General features: G+C 44.5%; 2 protein-coding genes across 3 annotated transcripts in view; one reads left to right on the forward strand and one right to left on the reverse strand.

Moving 5' to 3' along the window:
• ttc38 (tetratricopeptide repeat domain 38) overlaps window positions 1-18,236 on the reverse strand; it is a 38,446-nt gene extending 20,210 nt beyond the window's left edge. The window contains exons 1-2 of the mRNA XM_055650120.1: window positions 18,065-18,236; window positions 4,753-4,926 (exon numbers count right to left, since the gene is read on the reverse strand). Coding sequence (XP_055506095.1) covers window positions 4,753-4,782 — 30 coding nt within the window. The 5' untranslated portion in view covers window positions 4,783-4,926; window positions 18,065-18,236. The remainder of the gene's footprint in view (window positions 1-4,752; window positions 4,927-18,064) is intronic.
• An 82-nt stretch (window positions 18,237-18,318) lies between these two features.
• The window catches only part of mkrn1 (makorin, ring finger protein, 1), a 43,433-nt gene continuing 38,391 nt past the window's right edge, over window positions 18,319-23,360 (forward strand). Inside the window, exon 1 of one of the 2 annotated variants that reach the window (XM_055650118.1) lies at window positions 18,319-18,634. In XM_055650118.1, the coding sequence (XP_055506093.1) occupies window positions 18,462-18,634 (173 nt within the window). In that variant the 5' untranslated portion in view covers window positions 18,319-18,461. The remainder of the gene's footprint in view (window positions 18,635-23,360) is intronic. The other variant, XM_055650117.1, reaches the window with a different exon arrangement.

Raw genomic sequence — 23,360 nt, forward strand, 5'->3', positions numbered from 1 at the left:
CATGCTCGAGGGAAGTTCCCGAATACTCGCTGGGTCGCGGAGAATTTTCAGCATGTTTAAAAATTTTCCGCGAGTAAAATTTGGTCGGCATGGTTCGTTTTAACTCGTAGTGCAGCGGAGTGGGGTCGCTGTTTAGTTACAGGCAGTCGAGGGCAGCCGTAGGCAATCCACCTTCGCTGACCGGGCATTTTAATTGGCTCATTGGAGTTTTCAGGACCAAGGAAGACCGACTGGTAAAATGCCCGCTAAACTTTATTATACTTCTTAAAAGTGTCTCCCCTCCTTCTCTCCCCCCCCCCCTTCTCCCCCCCCTTCTCGCTCTCTAAAGGACTTACTGTTAATGTGCAGCCGTTTTACCTTCTTCATCGCGGATGTGAATTTCACACAGCGCTCCCCCGCTTTCCCTGTCCCCCGCCTTTGTGTGTATATGTGTGTGTGTGTGTATATGTGTGTGTGTGTGTGTGTGTGTGTGTGTGTGTGTGTGTGTGTGTGTGTGTGTGTGTGTGTGTGTGTGTGTGTGTGTATATGTATGTGTGTGTGTGTGTGTGTGTGTGTGTGTGTATGTGTATGTGTGTGTGCGCGTGCGTGCGTATGTCTGTGTGGGTGTCTGTCTGTGGGGATCGATCGATCGATTCAGCTCGTAGTTTCAACACGGACGTTTAATGCAGCTCGAGGCGTTCCAGGCGAGTGCCCTGGAGCTTGAAGGTCGAAGACACTCTTCTGGACTCGTGGATTAGGTCGCCCAAGTGGGACAGCCCCTAAACTGCTTCGCTTTTGCTGTGAGGAATGATGTGTCACCGTGCCTGCTAATCACAGAGGGCAGCAGATACTGTGTGGGAAGGAACCGCAGATGCTGGTTTACTTCGAAGGTAAACACAAAGTGCTGGAGTAACAGCGGCTCAGCAAACACTGTCTCGTCCTTTGTTCAATGACAGTATGCTCAAGTATTTTCACCTGTGAATCTCTATAATACTAAATCTCTTCCTATTGTTTGTGTTTGTGCCAAGGATGTGTCAATCTAGTTTTCCTAACTTCTTCCAAACGCTAGGCCACAGCCTTCACATATTCACACACCCTACTCACATTTTTCCAGTCGAGGCGATAAACATCTTCCCGTCGCATTCCCACCTGTATTTCCAAACTTAATAATCGTTTAAAGTTTTTAAAAACAGCCTGAAAACTCACCCATTTCGGGGGGGGGAAAACCCCGAGTGACGTCACAATGCACTGGCAAGGCAGGACGGGACGGGACGGGACACTCAGGGAGGGAGGGAGGGCCACTCCTGCGCTTGTGTGGATGGCTGCAGTCTACAGCCAGGGCCGGGCCATGTACGTGAACCAGGCCGAGTTACAGGCCCTGGCGCTGCTGTACCACCCGGGTAGGTGCTGGAGCAGGGAATGGGAGTGAGGGGAGGAGGATGAGGGAAGTGAGGAGGAGGGAGGTGGGATGGGGAATGGGGTGGTAGAGGGAGTTGGGAAGGGGGAGTGGGGGGTGTGGCGGAGGGAGATGCACCCCCCCCTATCTATCCTCACTCCCACCTTCTCCACCCCCACCCTCTCTCTCTCTACCCCCTCCCTCCCTCGCCCACTCCCTCTCTACCCTCCCTCCCCCCACTCTACCTCCCTCCCTCCCTTTCCCTCTGCCCCCTCCCACTCTGCCCCTTCTCTCTACCGTCCCTATCTCTCTACTCCCCCTCCCCCTCTCCCCCCTCCCTCTAGAGATTGAAGAGGGAGGGTGAAGAGGAGGAGCAACTTAGGCTGGGGGAACGTTGGTGGAGTCGGCACTTGGTCTAGTTACAATCTGCTTCTTGCATGTGGCGTGCACAGCCTAAAGTTGTTGGACAACTTGTTCTATTTGATCTTCTGTAACTTCCCTAGTTACAATTAAAACACCAAGTACTTGTGCTAGAACACCAGGATATGTGCTCAACCGTGACAACCAAGCCCAAAGCACTATCTAAACTGATTATACTAACTTATGATAAGGACAATAACTAACTCAATATGCAATATGCAATAACTAACTCAACAATGCAAGTAGATCATATGGGTTATCAAGTGGGCACCTCCCTTCACTGGTGTTTCATTGAATTCTTTGGGAAGGCTCAACAGTTAGGTGTGGGGTCCCAGAACCACCCCCCTCAAGACCTGATGTTTATCTCTGTCTTAGCTGAGTCACAGATTACTCTCCCATGCTGAGCCTTGTCCACTTGTTCAGGATTGACCTTGGACTCTTGTCTATTGGGATCCAGTAAACGCCTTTCTGAGCTTCACTTCTGTGGCTTCTCTGTGCTAGGGTCTACCCTCCTCTCTTACAGATGAGGATTTACTGATGTGGAACTAAAGCTTGGATTTGTTTGATACCTGTAAATTAAAGATTCCCGTTGACGTACAAGCATCTGACCATGTTTCTAAAACACTATAAAAGATGCCGTATGTCTTCATTCATTAGAGTGGTAGCTCAGGAGAGTCAAGAGTCTGTTGCATACTTGACTCTGTATCCCCGACATTCTCGCCGGCTGATGATCAGTAAAGCTTGAGTTGGTTTACCTAACGCATTGTGAGTTGTCAGTTTTTTAAGAAGTGAACCTTAACACTCCCGATAGCTCAGGCCTTCGAATCCTGGCAACATCCTTGTAAATTGTCTCTGCAGTCTTTCTAGTTCAAACAAAATTTGTGGAGAGAGGAACAAAAATGTAGGCCACATTTTGAGTATTGTGAGCAAATTTGGGCCACATATCTGATGAAGGATGTGCTGGCTCTGGAGAGGGTCCAGAGGAGGTTTACAAGAATGATTCCAGGAATGAGTGGGTTAGCATATGATGAGCGTTTGACAGCCCTGCACCTGTACTCGCTGGAGTTTAGAAGGTTGAGAGGGGGGGGAACCTCATTGAAATTTACAGAATAATGAAAGGCATAGAGTGGACGTGGAGAGGATGTTTCCACTGGTGGGAGAGTCTGGGACCAGAGGTCATAGCCTCAGAATTAAAGGGCACTTTTTAGAAAGGCGAGGAGGAACTTCTTTAGTCAGAGGGTAGTTAATCTGTGGAACTCATTGCCACAGAGGGCTGTGGAGGCCAAATCAGATCCAATTTGTGATCCCAGCTACAAAGACAGATGTGTACAGCAATTCGTTCTTCCCCCACACAATTAAAGCATGAAATAATCTCCACCCAACTATAGTTACCCAACCAGATGCAACTAAATTGAAGGTAGCTCTTTCTTCCCAATAACCCTCTCTGGCTTAAGCCCTCCCTCCACCACCTCCAGTTTAAATTCCATTTGGAATATTTTGGACCACCAAGGAACCAAGAAGAGATAGACAAATTCCTGATTAGAACGGGTGTCAAGGGTTATGGGGAGAAGGCAGGAAAATGGGATTAGGAGGCAGAGATCAGCCATGATTAAATGGCAGAGTTGACTTGATTGGCCGAATGGCCTAATTCTACTCCTATCCCTTGTGAACGGCAACTTGCCCCATCAATGACTTGTGTGCAGTCTGTGGATGAAAGCCAGCACAACTTGCAGTTGGTGGAACGTGATGTACCTTTGGCAACCAGTTAGCTTGCCAACGGAATATTTGGCATAAAACATGACTGAGTTTCAGCAGCAGTTTGTTACGTTTTGCTTCATATCATTACTCTGCAATACAATAATACTTTAGTAGCCAAGTATGTTTTGCAACACACGAGGAATTTCATTTGCCACGCCAGTCATACAAATAAAAAGCAACGGAACACACAAAACACATTTTAGCATAAACACATGTAACTCCTTCACATTCCTCACTGTGATTGAAGGCGGAAAAAAAGTCCAATCTCTTCCCTTCTTTGCCCCAGGAGATCCCCACATCTGAAATCTCTCCTTTCTGCAATCTGCCAACAACTTTTAGCGGTGATTGTGGGAAATGGAGCCAGTCAGAAACAATATGCTAGCTCAGGACTGCACTCGTCACCAAAATAGAGAGAGTACAGAGGAGATTTACTAGAATGTTGCCTGGGTTTCAGCACCTAAGTTACAGAGAAAGGTTGACCAAGATAGGTCTTTATTCTTTGGAGTGCAGAAGGTTAAGGGGGGACTTGATAGAGGTCTTTAAGATGATGAGAGGGATAGACAGAGTTGACGTGGATAAGCTTTTTCCATTGAGAGTAGGGAAGATCCAAACAAGAGGACATGATTTGAGAATTAAGGGACAAAAGTTTAGGGGTAACATGAGGGGGAACTTATTTACTCAGAGAGTGGTAGCGGTGTGGAATGAGCTTCCAGTGGAGGTGGTGGAGGCAGGTTCGTTGGTATAATTTAAAAATAAATTGGATAGTTATATGGACGGGAAAGGAATGGAGGGTTATGGTCTGAGTGCAGGTAGATGGGACTAGGTGAGAGTAAGTGTTCGGCACGGGCTAGAAGGGCCGAGTGGCCTGTTTCCGTGCTGTCATTGTTATATGGTAAGAATCGACCCACACAAGAAGAAAACAAACTTTTACTCTGGAACATGACGGAAACTAAAGATTTTAAATGGAAATAAAATAATTTAATATTAAGCTCAGAAATGTCTGCAGGTCCCGCTGAGTTGCTCCAGATTTTAGTGTCTGTCTATCTTCAGAAAAATACACATGTTGTTTAATAACCGAGTTATTTTGTTGACTGCAGGACAGCCATTTTAACGTGATTCGTTTTCTGCACTGCTCCTGCAAAGCAACTCTGCTCCAGGGATTTAAATTGAGTTGAAAGATAATTATTTGTCCCTTTTACCTTGCAATCCCTGAGACTGGAGCGCTGCATTCCCCGTCCCTTTTTGGCGAACGCCTGCAACTTTCCGCTGGGAATCTGATCTTTGCTGTGAGTTGTTGCTGCTGCTGTTGCTGCTGCAAATCAGATCATGTCCGAATTTAAAGTCCGCAAACACATCCTTGCCACTGGTTGGTGCTGTTTGCGGGTGAAAATAACCCCATGCTGTCAGTCCATGGAAACACACAGATACAATACATAAAGCACGCGATACAATGTGTGATTTCACAACATGTTACTTGCCAAGCCGTTCATTCGTCCTGTTACAGGAAGAATGCTGCATTCCCCCCCTTCCCTCTCCCCCCTCTCTCTCCCCCCTCCCTCCCCCCCCTCTCCCCCCTCTCCTCCCCCTCTCTCCCCCCCCTCACCGGGAGTCCTGTCCGCTTAAAAATATGTTGCCAATTAAATACTCCAAGGAACTGCAGATGCTCGAGTAGCGAGGGAAAACCAAAGTGCTGGAGGAACTGAGCGGGTCGGGCAGCCTCTGTGCAGGGTTTAAGAAGGAACTGCAGATGCTGGAGAATCGAAGGTACACAAAAAAGCTGGAGAAACTCAGCGGGTGCAGCAGCATCTATGGAGCGAAGGAAATAGGCAACGTTTCGGGCCGAAACCCTGAAGGAAATAGGCAACGTTTCGGGCCGAAACCCGGAAGGGTTTCGGCCCGAAACGTTGCCTATTTCCTTCGCTCCATAGATGCTGCTGCACCCGCTGAGAAAAGTGCTGGAGAAACTCAGCGGGTGCAGCAGCATCTATGGAGCGAAGGAAATAGGCAACGTTTCGGGCCGAAACCCTTCTTCAGCCTCTGTGCAGGGATGGGCGACCCGAACCCGAACCCGAACCCGAACCATCGCCCCTTCCTGTTCTACAGAGATGCTGCCCGACCCACTGAGTTACTCCAGCATTTTTTGGTGAATCTTCGGTGTAAACCAGCATCTGCCACTTCCTACACATACACCCTTCTCCAGACTCTCCATTTCACCTCCACAGGCGCTGCCCGACACGGTTTCAAGAGAGACAATAGACAATAGGTGCAGGAGGAGGCCATTTGGCCCTTCGAGCCAGCACCGCCATTCAATGTGATCATGGCTGATCAACCCCAGAGAGTTAGAGTTGGATTCAGCTCTTCGGGCTAAGAGACTCAAGGGATATGGGGGAAAAAGCAGGATTGGGTTACTGATTTTAGATGATCAGCCATGATCATACTGTATGGCGGTGCTGGCTCGAAGGGCTGAATGGCCTACTCCTGCACCTATTTGTCTATGATTCCATGTTTCTATGTAGTGTGGTTTCCACGCACCTATACCAGGCCCCTGGTTCCCCTGTGTAAGAAGGAACTGGAGAAACTGGTTTACACCGAAGATAGACACAAAACGCAGTAGTAACTCAGTGGGACAGGCAGCAACTCTGGAGAAAAGGAATGGGTGACGTTTAAGGTTGAGACCCTTCTTCCATTCCTTGAACAGCGTCTCTTTTGATGTCTCGTTTTCACACCTTATCCTTCCTTATCTCTAGTTTCCCTCCTCCCTGACTCTCAGTCTGAAGAAGGGCTGAAACAACTCAAGAGAGTTTATTGTCATGGGTCCCAGATAGGACAATGAAATTCTTGCTTTGCTTCAGCACAACAGAATATAGAAGGCATGAATACAGAACAGATCAGTGTGTCCATATACCATTGTATAAATATATACACACATGAATAAATAAAACAGATAAAGTGCAAATATACAGATAATTGGGCTATTAAAGTTTTGTTTGAGTTGAGTTCAATAGCCTGATGGCCGTGGGGAAGTAGCTATTCCTGAACCTGGATGTTGCAGTCTTCAGGCTCCTGTACCTTCTACCTGAAGGTAGCGGGGAGATGAGTGTGTGGCCAGGATGATGTGGGTCCTTGATGATGCTGCCAGCCTTTTTGAGGCAGCGACTGCGATAGATCCCCTCGATGGAAGGGAGGTCAGAGATGATGATGGACTGGGCAGTGTTTACTACTTTTTGTAGTCTTTTTCGCTCCTGGGCGCTCAAGTTGCCGAACCAAGCCACGATGCAACCGGTCAGCATGCTCTCTACTGTGCACCTGTAGAAGTTAGAGAGAGTCCTCCTTGACATACCGACTCTCCGTAATCTTCTCAGGAAGTAGAGGTGCTGATGTGCATTCGTTATAAAACAAACTGGACTGGTCTGTCAACTCTGACTTCCTCTACAAAAAAGGCCAGAGCAGACTCTTTTTCCTCAGAAGGCTCAAAGCCTTCAATGTGTGTAATGATATGCTGCATGTGTTTTACAACTGTGGTTGCAAGTGTTATTTTCTACACTGTTGTCTGCTGGGGACACAGAGCAGACTTGTCCCAGACGATCTGAGAGGTCTGGGTGGTTCGTAGCTAAGCAGAAGATCAGAAATGTATTTTGGCCCTAAACCATTCAGTGCTTTGTAAACCAACAGTAGTATTTTGAAATCAATTCTTTGACAGACAGGAAGCCAGTGTAAAGACCTCAGAACTGGAGTAATGTGATCTACTTTTTTGGTCTTAGTGAGGACTCGAGCAACAGCATTCTGAATTAACTGCAGCTGTCTGATCGACTTTTTAGGGAGACCTGTAAAGACACTGTTACAGTAGTCGAGCCTGCTGAAGATAAATGCATGGACAAGTTTTTCCAAATCCTGCTGAGACATAAGTCCTTTAATCCTTGATATATTCTTTAGGTGATAGTAGACTCACTTTGTGACTGTTTTTATGTGGCTGTTGAAGTCCAGGTCTGAGTCCATGACTACTCCTAAGTTTCTGGCTTGGTTTGTTGTTTTTAACATTACCATTTGAAGCTGGGTGCTAACTTTTAATCGTTCTTCCTTGGCTCCAAAAACAATTATTTCAGTTTTTTCTTTGTTTAATTGGAGAAAATTCTGGTTCATCCAATGGTTGATTTGCTCAATGCATCTACTCAGTGCTTGTATTGGACTATAGTCTCCTGGTGATATTGTTATGTAGATTTGTGTGTCGTCTGCGTAACTATGGTAACATATTTTGATGTTTTTCATGATCTGAGCATGTGGAAGCATGTAGATGTTAAACAGAAGAGGCCCCATGATGGAGCCCTGGGGAACTCTACATGTAATTTTTGCACGCTCAGATGTGTAATTACCTATAGACATAAAGTAGTCCCTGTCCTTCAAGTAGGATTCAAACCATTTTAATGCTGTACCCGAAAGTCCCACCCAGTTTTCCAGACGGTCTAGTAATATGTTGTGATCGACTGTGGTGTCTCTGTGACGATCTGATGGAGGAGGTGGCGTTCACTGGTCTGTGCCTTTCGAGAGAGGGCCAGAGTGGCTGCTTCTCGTCTGATGTTGGCTGGGGCGATGCTAGCGAGGACGGGCAGTTGGTTTACTGGGGCGGCTCGTAGGCATCCGGAGACAGTCCGCAGGGCGCTGTTGATTCAAACCTTTGGTTCAAACTTTGTGACTAATTTTGCATTAATTTCAATGCTGGGACTTCAAGGTCAAAATGCAAAACATTTCCTGGTATTCGTGCATGAGCCATCAACAATTGCCTGCAGACTTTTGTTAATCTTATCAGTAAGTCGAACTTGGGCATGGCCTTACACAGTGAATGTCAGGGCTCTGGGGAGTGTGTTAATCAAAGGGATCTAGGAGTGCTGGTATATGGTTCATTGAAGGTGGCATCACAGGTAGATAGGGTGGTCAAAAAGGCTTTTGGCACATTGGGCTTCATCAGTCAGAGTATTGAGTGTAGAAGTTTAGAGTATTGTCTTCTGTTCTGGGCACCATGTTATAGGAACAATGTCAAGTTACAAATAGCACAGAGAAGATTCACAAAGATGTTGCTAGCACTAGAGGGTCTGAGCTACATAGGGAGGTTGAGCAGGTTCGGACTCTTCCTTGGAGTGCAGGAGGATGAGGGGTGATCTTATAGAGGTGTATAAAATCATGAGAGGAATAGATCAGGTAGACACACAGAATCTCTAGCCCAGAGAAGGGGAATTGAGAACCAGAGGGTATTGGTTTAAGGTGAAGGGAGAAAGATTTAACAGGAATCTGAGGGATAACATTTTCACACATAGGGTGGTGGGCAAATGGAATGAGCTGCCAGAGGAGGTAGTTGAGGGATGGAATATTGCAACATTAAAGAAACAATTTAGACAGGTACATGGATAGGACAAATTTAGGGGGATATGGGTCAAACACAGTCAGGTGGGACTAGTGTAGATGGGACATGTTTGTCGGTGTGGGCAAGTTGGGCTGAAGGGACTGTTTGATTCAATGAGCCATAATGTACACACTCATATGCTGTGTAACATGTAACTATGGGAATTATGTTAATTTGAGCTCCATTTTGCACTGAAAGGATTCTTGTTGCCACTAACAATGCATCATCTTATCTCAGCGGTTTCCATGCTATTTCTGCAGTCCAATACGTTGAGTATATCAACCACCACTGAAGACTGGGAACCTGAGTGTAAAACACATTTGGAAATTTTCTATAAAATTGTATCCTAAGTTAGTAAACATTGTCAAAGTCAAAGCACAAGGCCAGAGGAACAATACCTTGTATTCTGCCTGGGTCATCTATAACCCAATGGTATGAACATTGAATTTTTCATACTTAGATAACCTTCACCACCACCAGTGTTTAAGGAGGAACTGCAGATGCTGGAAAATCGAAGGTAGACAAAAAAGCTGGAGAAACTCAGCGGGTGCGGCAGCATCTATGGAACGAAGGAAATAGGCAACGTTTCGGGCCGAAACCCTGAAGGAAATAGGCAACGTTTCGGGCCGAAACCCTGAAGGAAATAGGCAACGTTTCGGGCCGAAACCCTGAAGGAAATAGGCAACGTTTCGGGCCGAAACCCTGAAGGAAATAGGCAACGTTTCGGGCCGAAACCCTGAAGGAAATAGGCAACGTTTCGGGCCGAAACCCTGAAGGAAATAGGCAACGTTTCGGGCCGAAACCCTGAAGGAAATAGGCAACGTTTCGGGCCGAAACCCTGAAGGAAATAGGCAACGTTTCGGGCCGAAACCCTGAAGGAAATAGGCAACGTTTCGGGCCGAAACCCTTCTGGGTTTCGGCTCGAAACGTTGCCTATTTCCTTCGCTCCATAGATGCTGCTGCACCCGCTGAGTTTCTCCAGCATTTTTGTCTACTTTCACCACCAACAGAGTGTGTTTATCCTGCTTTTTCTCTCCAAATCCTACCATGCACCCCGAAGATTCACGATTAGGATGGGTGTCATTTTGCTTGGGGCAGCTTACACCCCAGCGGTATGAACATTGACTTCTCTAACTTCAAGTAACCCTTGCTTTCCCTCTCTCTCCATCCCCTCCCCCTTCCCAGTTCTCCAACCAGTCTTACTGCCTCCAACTACATTTTATCTCTGTTTGCTTTGTTGTTACCTTCTCCCAGCTAACAACGATCTATTCTACATTTTCCTTTATCTCATTCCATTTTCCCTGTTTTCACACCTTACACTTCCTTATCCATCTATCTCCGTCCCCCCTGACGTCAGTCTGAAGAAGGGTCTCGACACGAAACGCCACCCATTCCTTCTCTCCAGAGATGCTACCTGTCCCGCTGAGTTACTCCAGCATTGTGTCTATCACAGATATAATATATATATCATCATATACTTATTAAAACTCTGATCTTGTACATGTGTATGTGTGTGTGTGTGTGTGTGTGTGTATATGTGGTTGTCTTTACAACTTCACAAAAACACTACGTGGTAAGGAATACATTTTTACATATTCCGATTGACATTTTTCCGCCGGGAACAACTTATCTGAACATTTTACGCTTTATTTCTCGACTCATTACTGATCAAAAGTCAGAAGACTTTGAAATTAAAACCACCAGCTTCAACTGATGACATCACAATGGCTCTGCTAGCAGCGATCAGCCTCAGTGAAGATTTCATCCGATATTTGACACATTATTCGCGGTTAAAACTTAAAAAATGCCAACTTTCACAAGGTTTTTACATATTCCGATTCACATTTTTCCCTCCTAGGCAGAGATTCACTGAACATTTTATGCTTTATTTCTCGACTTATTACTGATTAAAGTTTAAAAAAAATCAAAATACCTTGAATTTCAAACCGACCAGCTTCAACTGCTGACGTCACAATGGCTCGACTAGCAGGGGGAGGGCGAATTGCTATTGCAACACGCCGGGCAAGTACAATTGATTTTTTTTTTAAAGAGCTCTGCTGAGGACTGGAATCTTATGTTCGGGAACGGCTTGAGTTGGAGGACCAAGCCTCTTGTGGGGGCTACGGGTAGGGAACGGGTGCGTTGGGGGAGCAGACCCAACGGGTCTGCACTTGGCCTAGTATATATATATATATATATATATATGCAAGCAATACATGTTGTTAGAAATTTCTTGTTTTTTTTTAAATTAGTATTATAGTAATCATCTTTTTATCTTTTTGACAATTATCTTTATTAGTGTGTACTGCATTCATGGGTCATTAAGCTGCCGCAAGTAAAAAAAAATATTGTTCCGTTGAGGCCAATTAAGCACTCTTGATTCTTGACAGTGCTGGCTCTCTGTGTCCATATTTGATTAGGAATAGATGTAAATTTGTGAAAAAAAACTTTGCGTCAGTTAGCTCAGCATGCAAATACTGTGTGGTTGGCACATTTCATCTACATCTCCCTTACCAGCAATTACTTTAAAATGATTATATACTGAATGAGGTCAAGGTACAAAGTGATAGTCATCTATTAACAGCTGATATCAAATACACTGTTAACAGGTTTAATTGTTTCATGGGTCTCAGTTACCCACAGTTTAGTTTATTGTTACGAGGACCAAGGTACAGTGAAAAGCTTTTTGTTGCGTGCTATCCAGTCAGTGAAAAGATAATACATGATTACAATCATGCCATTCACAGTGTATTGATACATGATAAGGGAATAACGTTTAGCGCAAGGTAAAGCCAGCAAAGTCCGATCAAGGATAGGCCGAGGGTCACCAATGAGGTAGATAGTAGTTCAGCACTGCTCTCTGGTTGTGGTAGGATGGTTCAGTTGCCTGATGGGAAGAAACTTTACATGGCCTGCAATACACCAGTGCATCTGCATCTACGTCAGACTGCTATTCATTTGGGTTGAGCATAGTGCAGTTTCATACTTTCGTGTTTGGTTCAATCCTTTTGACTAATTTTGCATCTTATTTCGATGCAGTTTCTGATGTGCCTGCGTCCGGTGCACGAGCCATCAACAGATTTTTGTTAATCTTATCAGTAGAAAGATCTTAATTGGGTGACGTTTCGGGTCGAGACCCTTCTTCAGACGTCTGAGGAAGGGTCTCGACCCGAAACGTCACCCATTCCCTCTCTCCAGAGATGCTGCCTGTCCGGCTGAGTTACTCCAGCTTTTTGTGCCTATCTTCGATTTAAACCAACATCTGCAGTTCCTTCCTAAACAAAAGATCTTAATTAGTTGGAACTTTGCTAGATCCAGAGCCATTTATTTCTTTATCTTCAAAATAAAGACATTTCTACTTCACAGTTCTGCTGTTCATTTGAATGTTACGGTAACATTGCATCATTCTTCTGGCTTCCTGAATAGACTGTAGATGGACAATCATAAATCATCTATACCTGCCATTGCTTTTCTTCGCTATTTTGAAACAGTCTACAATACGGTGAGCTGTTTAAAATGCAACTATTGGACGTGTTCATTTGATCTCTATTTTGCGCTGACAGGATTGTTGTTGCCAGTAATAATGCACCAACTCATGACAGGAGTTTCCATGTTATTCCTGCAGCCAATTGATTGAGTTAATGAGCCATCGCCAAAGATGGGGATTGTGTCAGTAAATAGCATGTTTCAAATTTTATACCAGACTATCCGGCACAAGAACATGACTGGCCTCACTACTCCACCTAGTGCATGATACGCACTACACCCGGTGCAAGTATAATACGGATTCTCCTGAATGTAATGGCAGCTGGATTTGTATTTGTTCTGATGCATTTTGAGGTATATTGTGTGAAGATTTGTATCCAGTCAAATCTATCTAGTCATCCAATTACTGCACAATAGATTTACATTTGCAGATTAACGCCATCAATAACAACTAATTTCTTGAAAACAATGAAAAACAGAGGAACAACCTCCCATATTTAGTTTATAGATACAGCGCAGAATCAGGCCCTTCGGCCCACCGGGTCTGCACCGGGCAGAGCTCCCCGCATATTAACACTATCCTACATCCTCGAGGGACAATTTTTACATTTACCAAGCCAATTACTTACAAACCTGTACGTCTTTGGAGTGTGGGAGCAAACCGAAGATCTCGGAGAAAACCCACGCAGGTCACGGGGACAACGTACAAACTCTGTTCAGATCAAAGATCCTATAGCTCCGCTATAGGATCTTTGGTTCAGACAGCACCCGGGTCTCCAGCGCTGCATTCGCTGTAAGACAGCAACTCTACCACTGCACCACCGTGCCTGGGTAGTCTATATCCCTGTGGTATGAATATTGAACGTTTCCTCCTTTGGTTCTATCAATTTTGATTCACAGTCCCATACCCACAAGCTTCCCCCTCCCTCATCTGGTTGTGGTTCTACCTGCAATCTGCATCTCCCTTTAATAATTCCCATTATCACATTTCTTACTTATCAGATCGCCTGTGTTTCTGCTTCTCAAACAATGTCTCCATCTTCACTCTCCCCTTCCCCCACTTGGCTCCATCTGGCTTATTGTTTCCTTTAGTCCACCTCCATCTATCACCCATCTGTTTCTATCCCCAAACTCCACCCCTCCCCTCTCCTCCCTACCCCCATCTATCTCTCATCCTTCACCCCTTCTTGGTTCCCCAATCACCTCTGCACCTGTCTCACCACCCCTTCTTATCTTTACACTGACCATCCACCCTCTCCTCTCACTCCCTGTAACATCACCATTCCCTTTATCCCCACAGACGCTGCTCAACCTGGTGAGTTCCAGATTGTTGCTCTGATTTCCAGTAACTGCACTCTCTGTGTCGAGTCTATTATATAAAAGTAAATAGACTACAAATGAGCAGAATTCAGATGGACCAGGGCATTTTTATGCCCGAAACACAAAACAGCGGCATATTGGTTCTTTATTGCTTGTGGACTGGAGTTTAATAATCATTTTACTGGATCTTGGTGAGGCCGCATCTGGAGTAGTGTACAGCTATCTAAAAAAGAATAACTCTAAAAGTAAAATTCTGATAATCCACTTTCCGATGACCCTTGGACTATCTTTGATTGGACTTTACTGGCTTTACCTTGTACTAAACATTATTCCCTTATCATGTATCTATCTATACATTGTAAATGGCTCTGTTTAATCATGTATTGCCTTTCCACTGACTGGTTTGCATGCAACAAAAGCTTTTCACTGTACCTTGGTGCACGTGACAATAGACTAAACTGAAACTGGTTCACCAGGTGATATTTGCCGTGCTCTGTGCCCATGCCTGTTCCCGTGCCCCTTACTTCCTAAGACTCTCGTTCTCACACTTATTCCACTTACCCGACTCCAGTTCTGACCACTTACCCGACTCCATTTCCACTCATCCAAGCCTCAGTTGCCACGTTCCATTTCGACTCACTAGGGCCCTCCCTGCACTCCACAATCCACAACTCCCTCCCCGTCACTAGGACCCTGGTTCCTGCGTTCATTTAAAATTTAACTTTTGCACTAGGAATAAATATAAGAATACTGGTAAATATCTGAAATAACTTGTGATGGGGAATTAGTAGAAGTAACATCAAACAATCCATAAAATCTGTTGGGGTTTTACTGTACGAGTATTGGAGGCAGTTCAGAACCGTCTCAAGCAGCTAAATTCTGGGAATGTGTGGGTTGTTCGATAACAGAGCCTTCAGAGTTGTCGACAGGTCCATTCCAGACTTCAGGTGTCCATGCTGAGAGATGTACTGAAGCTTGGTGCAGCCAACGCCAAGTTTCTGTGGGGAGGACCACTGTCTACGGTCCTTATGCTGCTAAACATTGAGGGGCCGAGACCATTGGGGCCGAGACCATTGGGGTCACTCCACAAACAAGGGAAGGGATAGCACCCCAGGGGATGACATGAAGGCCAAGGGTGTATTCTTGAAAGATAGGTGCAAACATCACTGAATATGGCACTATTGAATGAATAGCCACTGAGAATAATATGAAGAGTTTTTGTACAATTTTTATTTTGCATTTTTTTAATATCGGAATAAAATTTCAGAAAAACACATCAATAGATTTGCTTGTATAATTATTGTCTTCTGCAATAATGCCATCTCTCAGCGCCCAGTTAACATGAGACCTTCTTCAAACCAGTCATTATCTAGGGGGGAAAAATAAAGTAATGGCAGAAAAAAATCTATATAATTAAAGTCTCATTTTGACCACTTCCCGTATGTGCTGTATATTGATTTTTAGAAAAAACGCTACCCTATAGCGCTATGATTTTTGGCCATCTTACTCACAGTCCTCCTCCGCTGAGGCAGCCCCGAGGATTTTTCCGATCGATGAAAAATAAAAAAGTTATGAGTGTTTAAAAAATCTTGAGATCAGCTGATTGGTCCTCTCGCCTGTCAATCACCGGGGGAGGGGGCAGGACTATAAAACCCCGGATGCCTGGACGTGAGTCAGTCACTCTGGAAGATCGCGAGGGAAAGGCCACAACTGTCATTCTAAGCTGCGAATCAACTGAACTGTGAGTCTGCAATGTACTGGGCACTAGGGGCACCGCATTGCCTACAGTCTGTTTGTTTTTCCAGCTTTTTTTATTTTTAGTTAGTTAGTTAGAAATTGAATGTGGTGGCCCGCAGTCTGCTTGAAATGCCATGAAATTGAATGTGGTGGCCTGTACTCTGCTTGAAATACTATGAAATTGAATGTGGTGGCCTACACTCTGCTTGAAATGCCATGAAATTGAATGTGGTGGCCTGCAATGTGCTAGAAATGCTATGCAATTGAATGTGGTGGCCTGCACTCTGCTTGAAATGCTATGAAATTGAATGTGGTGACCTGCACTCCGGCCCGACCGACTGCTCTCACCACCCACTGGCGGCCTGTCCCAATGCTCACCACCCACCGGCAGCCCAACGGATCCTCCACAGCATCCATTGGTCTACTGACAAGTCCGACCAACAGACTGACCGATTGACTGACTGACCCTAATCCGAACCCAAGCTCTCTATTTGTTATTTATCATTTTTATTTCAGTTCACATCATAACTTTATAAAGATAAATCAATTGAAAAACAAAATTATCAGCAAGGTGAGCAATATCTTTATCCTTAGAAACCTTGTAATTGTTTTGATGTAATGTGGAGGCAGCCATGATCCCAGGGTCCTCGCTGCCTAGCGACCATAAAACAAAGTGCGGGATTGGTCAATTTGCGTCCGAACTCAATGTCAAACGTGCAGTGATTGGGCAATTACTACTCAGAAAATTTGAGGTTTTTCTCATATTTCTTAAAAATGTGCAGGTTTTAGTCTTGACGAGTATGATTAATATAATATTTTTACACAATATGTTAAAATTAAGTAGCTCCGTGAGTTGGTTCACGAACCTGAACGAAAAAGCTCCATCGACCCATAGCCTAATTGTTACCCTATTGTTTTCGTCTGGTAAATAAATAGCATTGATGTATGTGTTCACAACCCGCATGGCATCCTCTGTCTCATGGTGTTTGTGCTGTGGCACCACAGGTTTGGACAAGAGTCACGAGTGTTTTACTGTCATATGTTCCAGATGGAACAACGACATTCTGTTGTGCTGCTGCAAGTATACCATATATAATAATATATGGTTATACTTAACAACCATATAACAATTACAGCACGGAAACAGGCCATCTCGGCCCTACAAGTCCATGCCGAACAAATTTTTTTTTCCCCTGAGTCCCACCTGCCTGCACTCATACCATAACCCTCCATTCCCTTCTCATCCATATGCCTATCCAATTTATTTTTAAATGATACCAATGAACCTGCCTCCACCACTTCCACTGGGAGCTCATTCCACACCGCCACCACTCTCTGCGTAAAGAAGTTCCCCCTCATATTACCCCTAAACTTCTGTCCCTTAATTCTGAAGTCATGTCCTCTTGTTTGAATCTTCCCTATTCTCAAAGGGAAAAGCTTGTCCACATCAACTCTGTCTATACCTCTCATCATTTTAAAGACCTCTATCAGGTCCCCCCTTAACCTTCTGCGCTCCAAAGAATAAAGCCCTAACTTGTTCAAACTTTCTCTGTAACTTAGTTGCTGAAACCCAGGCAACATTCTAGTAAATCTCCTCTGTACTCTCTCTATTTTGTTGACATCCTTCCTATAATTTGGCGACCAAAATTGTACACCATACTCCAGATTTGGCCTCACCAATGCCTTGTACAATTTTAACATTACATCCCAGCTTCTATACTCAATGCTCTGATTTATAAAGGCTAGCATACCAAAAGCTTTCTTTACCACCCTATCTATATGAGATCCCACCTTCAAGGAACTATGCACGGTTATACCCAGATCCCTCTGTTCAACTGTATTCTTCAATTCCCTACCATTTACCATGTACGTCCTATTTTGATTTGTCCCAATGTCATTGTTTAGAACGGAGACGAGGAAACACGTTCTCTCACAGAGAGTGGTGAGTGTGGAATTCTCTGCCTCAGAGGGCGGTGGAGGTAGGTTCTCTGGATGCTTTCAAGAGAGAGCTATATAATGCTCTTAAAGGTAGGGGATATGGGGTCAGGGGATATGGGAGTCAAGGGATATGGGGAGAAGGCAGGAACGGGGTACTGATTGGGGATGCTCAGCCATGATCACATTGAATGTTGAATGGCCTACTCCTGCACCTACTGTCCATTGTTCTTTGTGGGACATTTGACAATGAAACATTCTTGTCTCTCTTGCCACACAGCACAAACGCCATGATACAGAGGATGTCATGCAGGTTGTGATGACATGTGCCTCAGATGACAGGCTGTTTACGTTGACAACCTGCCCCTGCCCTTTAAATTGCGTGCGAGAGGATGAAGCGTTTGCACTGCGCCTCCTCCCTCGCCAACCCCATGCCGCTCCCACTCGCTGGCGGCGGCAGCAGCAGCAGCTCCTCCTCTCCGGAAACTGCCGAAGGTTGACGGCCCGCTTCCGGAAATTGCCGAACACGCCTTCCGAACCGAACCGCCCTGGGCCACGGGCGGCGTCGCCGAGGCGAGCCGAGGTCTCCGGCGTCACGACCCATCCATCCTCTCTTTCTCGCTCCCCCTCTTTCCTACCTTTACCACAAGTGGGGATACCGAGCACGGGGAGAAGTTTGACTGATTGTCACGATCCTGGCTGGCGCTTGTGTTTATTTCCCGCCCCCTCCTGCTCTCCACGATGGCGGCCAACCGGCGCTGGGGGGCTAGTGGGGTCGACGTCGCGTGCGCGCGCGGGCCTGAGCCGAGCACGTGATCCGCGTGCGCGCCCCCCCGCCAACCTCTCCACGTTTGAGGGGGGCGCTGGGGGGGGGGGGGGAGTCGACGCGTGCGTGCGCGGGCCTGAGCCGAGTACGTGATCCGCGTGCGCGCCCCCAACGGCCGCGCGTGCGTGTGCGCGTCGATCCCGAGGCCTTCCTCCCGGAAGTGGCGGCGCGGAGGCCCGGCTGCAGCCGCGAGGTGACGGCGGTGGATAATGGCGGAGGCAGCGGCAGCCATGGGGACGGCGGCGGCGGCGGTAGAAGCAGCAGCAACAACAACAACAACAACAACAACAACGGGAGCCGCCGCCGCCGCCACCACCACCACCACTGTGGCAGCCGCCGGAGCTAGCGCAGGAATTGGTTGGACTAAGCAGGTGACATGCAGGTAACTACAATAATAATTCAATACAAAAATCACATCGGTGGCTGCCATGCAGATTAATTTGCAAGTAACACAATGATGAACGACGATCTGTTTAAAGCTGCGGGGTCGAGGCCAGCTTTTGTCATCCCCGACTGTTTGGCGAGGTTAAATGAAGCTTGCGGCACACACACACTCACTCTCACACTCACACACTCACTCACTCTCTCACACACTCACTCACTCACACACACACTCACTCTCACACACACACTCACTCTCACACACACACACACTCACACACTCACTCACTCACTCACACACACACACACACACTCACTCTCACACACACATCATCAGTTTTATCTGGTGTTTTCGAAGTACATTGTGCGTCGGTTACATTCTCTTTCATTTGGGTATTTAAAAAATCGATGGACATGGCACATCATCTTATTAATATTCAAAGATTTTATCGTTTAATGAGTGTTTCTGTTGAACCTGAAGTACTTTCGAAAGTTTAAAAAAAACTTTTGAGAGAGGAAGAAATATCTCCTGTTTTGAAGTGACGTCATGTCGACCAAAACCCGCAGTGAGCAGGAGTTGGTCTGAAATATTAAATGTACAATATACTGATGCGTTTAAACAACTATCCTTATTTTAGTTCATTGAATATGTAGTTAGAATCTCATGGGTTTGTTTTGTTCATTTGCAAATTGCATTCAGAAAATTGGTAGGTGAGCTATGCCTTTGAGTCGTATCAGTCCTCAAAAATGTATTGTGTACATTGTCCAATTTAGATCCAGTGAGTTATTGAGAACTTGAAGAAGGATTAGACTTTCGTGAATTAAACTTTCAGTGTCTTGAGTTTGAAAATGTATTTGAAATATCGCCTTTTTATTGATAGAATTGTAAACGTACATCGAATTCAGTGGACAAAACTGCACCATATGGATTCAAAAGCGGAAAGTCTGGCGTGATTTTTCTGAAATGCTATCTCTCGCTTTCCTTTCCCCAAATCTCAGTCTGAAGAAGGGTTTCGACCCGAAATGTCACCTACTCCTTTTCTCCGGAGATGCTGTCTGACCCACTGAGTTACTCCAGCTTTTTGTGTCTTTCTTTGGTTTAAACCAGCATCTGCAGTTCCTTCCTACACATTTTTTGCCAACATTTATTGTCCATTTTACTATAAAAAATATAATGCTGTAAGTGTTCAACAGGTTAGGCAGCATCGACAGATAGAGGTCTTTTGATCCTCTTTATTCCTGTTTACACAGGTGCTGCCCAAACTGCTGAGCAATTTCAGCATTTTCTGTTTTAATTTCAAATTTCCAATGTCTGAAGTATTTTGATTTTCAGCATTTTTTGAGGAGGTGATGGGCAGTCTTTATGACACTCTGCAGGCCTTTTTGGAATGTTGATATGTTTCCAAAACATCTTGGTGTCTTGTTTTTGTTTACTATTATTGTATTCTCGTGGCTTGTCAAGGGTAGCTGATTAGATTCTCTCTTATTGAAATGGTCATTGTATTGTGTGTTCCAATGCTGCTGTTGAGCCTCTGCCTGGAATTTGTTCTATGTCCAGCTTGTTGTGGGTGTGGGCTGTTTAATTTTGAGTTGCTTCAGGAAATGAATATTATTCATACATCGCCTCTTACTGTTGCTGGGTGAATGTTCATTGATGAAGCAGCTAAAAGTAGTTGCCTTGAGGAACACTTTCACCTAATCTAGTTTAACTTTTTTGGCAAATATTTGGGGAAATATTAATGAGATCGCAAGTATAGCATTCTGGTGAAATCTAAATTGAATTGACACTTGAGAATCAGTGTTACCTGACGGTTATGTTGATGACACATTGCATCATTTTGAAACTAAACATCAAAATGAAAAGTTCTCCTACACCTGAATGACTATTTTGTTGCTGTAAGGATAGGCAGTGACTCATTTAACTCTGACCTAATAATATACTCTTAAAAATAATGCACTAGGGATGATCTAAATTAATCTTAAATGCATAAGCTTGCATCGTTGGGGTAATAATAATTTAAATTGAACCTTACTTAGCAATGTGGCTTCTGCAGTAATTTTCATGAGCTCATTTTTGAATAGACATGGGAATGGATGGCTACCCAACCAAGCTTCATTTCATTTATACTGGAAATATAATTCTGAATAATTTTGAGGATTTTCTCTTTGTCATCTTAGCACATGGTTCTGCCAAATACACTTTTCTCCCTTTCTCCTTTACCCATCGGCTTCACATTTTGTTACTCTTCAATCCTAACCTCCTTTTCTCAAACTCTTTCCCCCCCCCCCCACCTGTATCCACCTATCACTTACTAGGCTTTAACCCACCCCCAATTCTCCCCCCCAATACAAACAATCTGAGGAAGGATCCTAACCTGAAATGTCACTTTTCTATGTTCTCCAAAGATGCTGCCCAACGTGCTAAGTTGCTGCTGTATTTTGTCTTTTTTTTAGTTCTTTCAGTTAATAATTTTGAAGCTATGACCAACTCTCTTTATTTGGTAGTCATTTTGAAAATACTTTCAAAATATTTTTTGTTTTATGTACTTTTGCAAACTTACCTTTTGAGGTATCTTGAGGTAATTCAGTTTGTTGGCACCTATAAATTGTCTTGACAAGAACAGAGTCCAGAGATTTTCAAATCCCTCTCATATGACTAACCAATATTGCCCATATAATTGCATATGTTATTGCCTTGGTTACTTGTATACACTAGATATATTGTCAATTGTCTAAAACTCCATGGAGTTTCTTTCGCTTTCATTGTTGCATTGTAATTTATTGGATTAGCTTGATCAACCATATTTGTCCTGCCTACTCCTGTTTCCTTACTTTACAAAATATCTGACGTGCTATTGGCTTGGGAGATCCATGTATTCTAGTCTTTGTTATCAAGATAAAAACTCAAAATCTTTTCCCAGTTTCAAAGCGTCGTAGAAGGATACTGCTTGGGAACAGGCCATTTGGCCCACCACGTCTGTGCTGACTATCAGTCACCCATAGATGAAATCAGATCCACAGTGGCAGCACCCGTGCTCAGGACTGAACCCATGTCTTGCAGCTCTGAGGCACACGTGACTAAACTGAAGGCAGCTTTCCTACAAGATGCTTTTCTTTTGTTTAATGCTTTCAGTAAAGAACAATGAAGATCTTTCCCTTGCCTTTACCAGCTGTAATTTTGCTACCTGGGATGTGAAATTTACAAGAGATCTGTGGATCTTTAGCTGACTTGAGAAATTTACAAGCATCTGTTATCTAGGCTGCTGCAAGAAGTGCTTGAGAACTTCAAAGCTTCAGCTTGGTTGCAATTATTCTCCAGATGTTCAGCTGACCTGGGAATAACATGACAACTGATTTACTGTGTACACTGAACACTTTTTCTGGGAGACATGTCTTCTTTCTCAGTTTAAGTGCTGTAACTAAAGGAAAATATGCAATTTTATCTCCCTTTGGGTTTCTCATAACTCGTGCGCTGTTTTAAAAAAAAAGTGTATTTTACTCACATGAGATTAAATAATCCTTTTATGATTTTTGAAGCCTACAAATAAAGTTCCTGTAGTCCTTACTTGTTTGAAAAGGCCACCCTGCCTCCTGAACCATCTTGGTCAGCTCTTCAAAGGCAACTGAGTCAGATTCATGAGGCACGTTACTCAGACAGAGGCACACTGACTATCCCTGGTCTGTTCTTTCACAAATGCATGTAGATCCTCTCATGCAGGATCCCTTCTTATAAACTGCCCACCACTGGTATTAGGTTCACTGGTCAGTAGTTCCTAGGCCTTTTCTTACAGCCTTACTTAAGGAGAGGCATATGTGTACACCCTCCACACATAGACAACCTATTCACTCCCTAGTTATTCTTTAGCTTTTAATGTACGTAGAATTTCTTTGGATTTTCTTTTACCTTGCCTGTTAAAGCAATCTCGTCCCCATTTTGACTTCCTGATTTCTCTCTCAAGTGTACTCGTACAGCCCCCATACTCGCTTGAATCCAGCTCACACACCTGTTGTATATCTTTCTTTTGACCAGAGGTTCAATAGCTCAAAGTCCCAAAGTAAAGTACAAAATTGGAATCGCAAGAAAGTCACAGTAACAAAAATACAGAAATCCTACATTTCCAGGTTTCTGTATTACCCAGGTTAAAGGTAATGTACTTTACCAGAACGCTATGACGGTTTACAAGCTGACCAATGAGATTCTAGACCTGATTTCAAAAGGTCAGATGGTGGAGGCAAAAATCTTAATGGCTGCGTCTCTTTACCATGCTAAGTAAAGCTGACCAATGAGATTCTAGACCTGATTTCAAAGGTCAGATCATTAATGGCGCTAAACCAGAAGTAAAGCCCTGTCCATCATCCAAATAAATCTCCCCCCCCCCCCCACACACACACCTCCCAAACAACTCCACGATGCCAATGTAATTAAGGGCTATTTTCGCTCCGGCTATTCCCACTTTTCCCCTCGCATCGGGCAGAGATACAAAAGCTTGAAAGTATCCACACCAGATTCGGGAACAGCTTCTTCCCGGCTGTTATCAGACTACTGACTTGTCCACCCATAGGTTAGGGTGTAGTCCTGATCTTCCAACCTACCTCATTGTGGCCTTTGCAATTTTTTAAATCTGTAGTTCTTCTGTAACTATAATGCTGCAACACTACGCTGCATTCTGGTAGCTTTCTCTTTGCACTACCTGTTGTATGTGTGTAATGGCTCAAGTATGATTTGA

This window comes from Leucoraja erinacea, chromosome 19, assembly GCF_028641065.1.
Source record: "Leucoraja erinacea ecotype New England chromosome 19, Leri_hhj_1, whole genome shotgun sequence".
Classification (NCBI taxonomy): Eukaryota; Metazoa; Chordata; class Chondrichthyes; order Rajiformes; family Rajidae; genus Leucoraja; species Leucoraja erinaceus.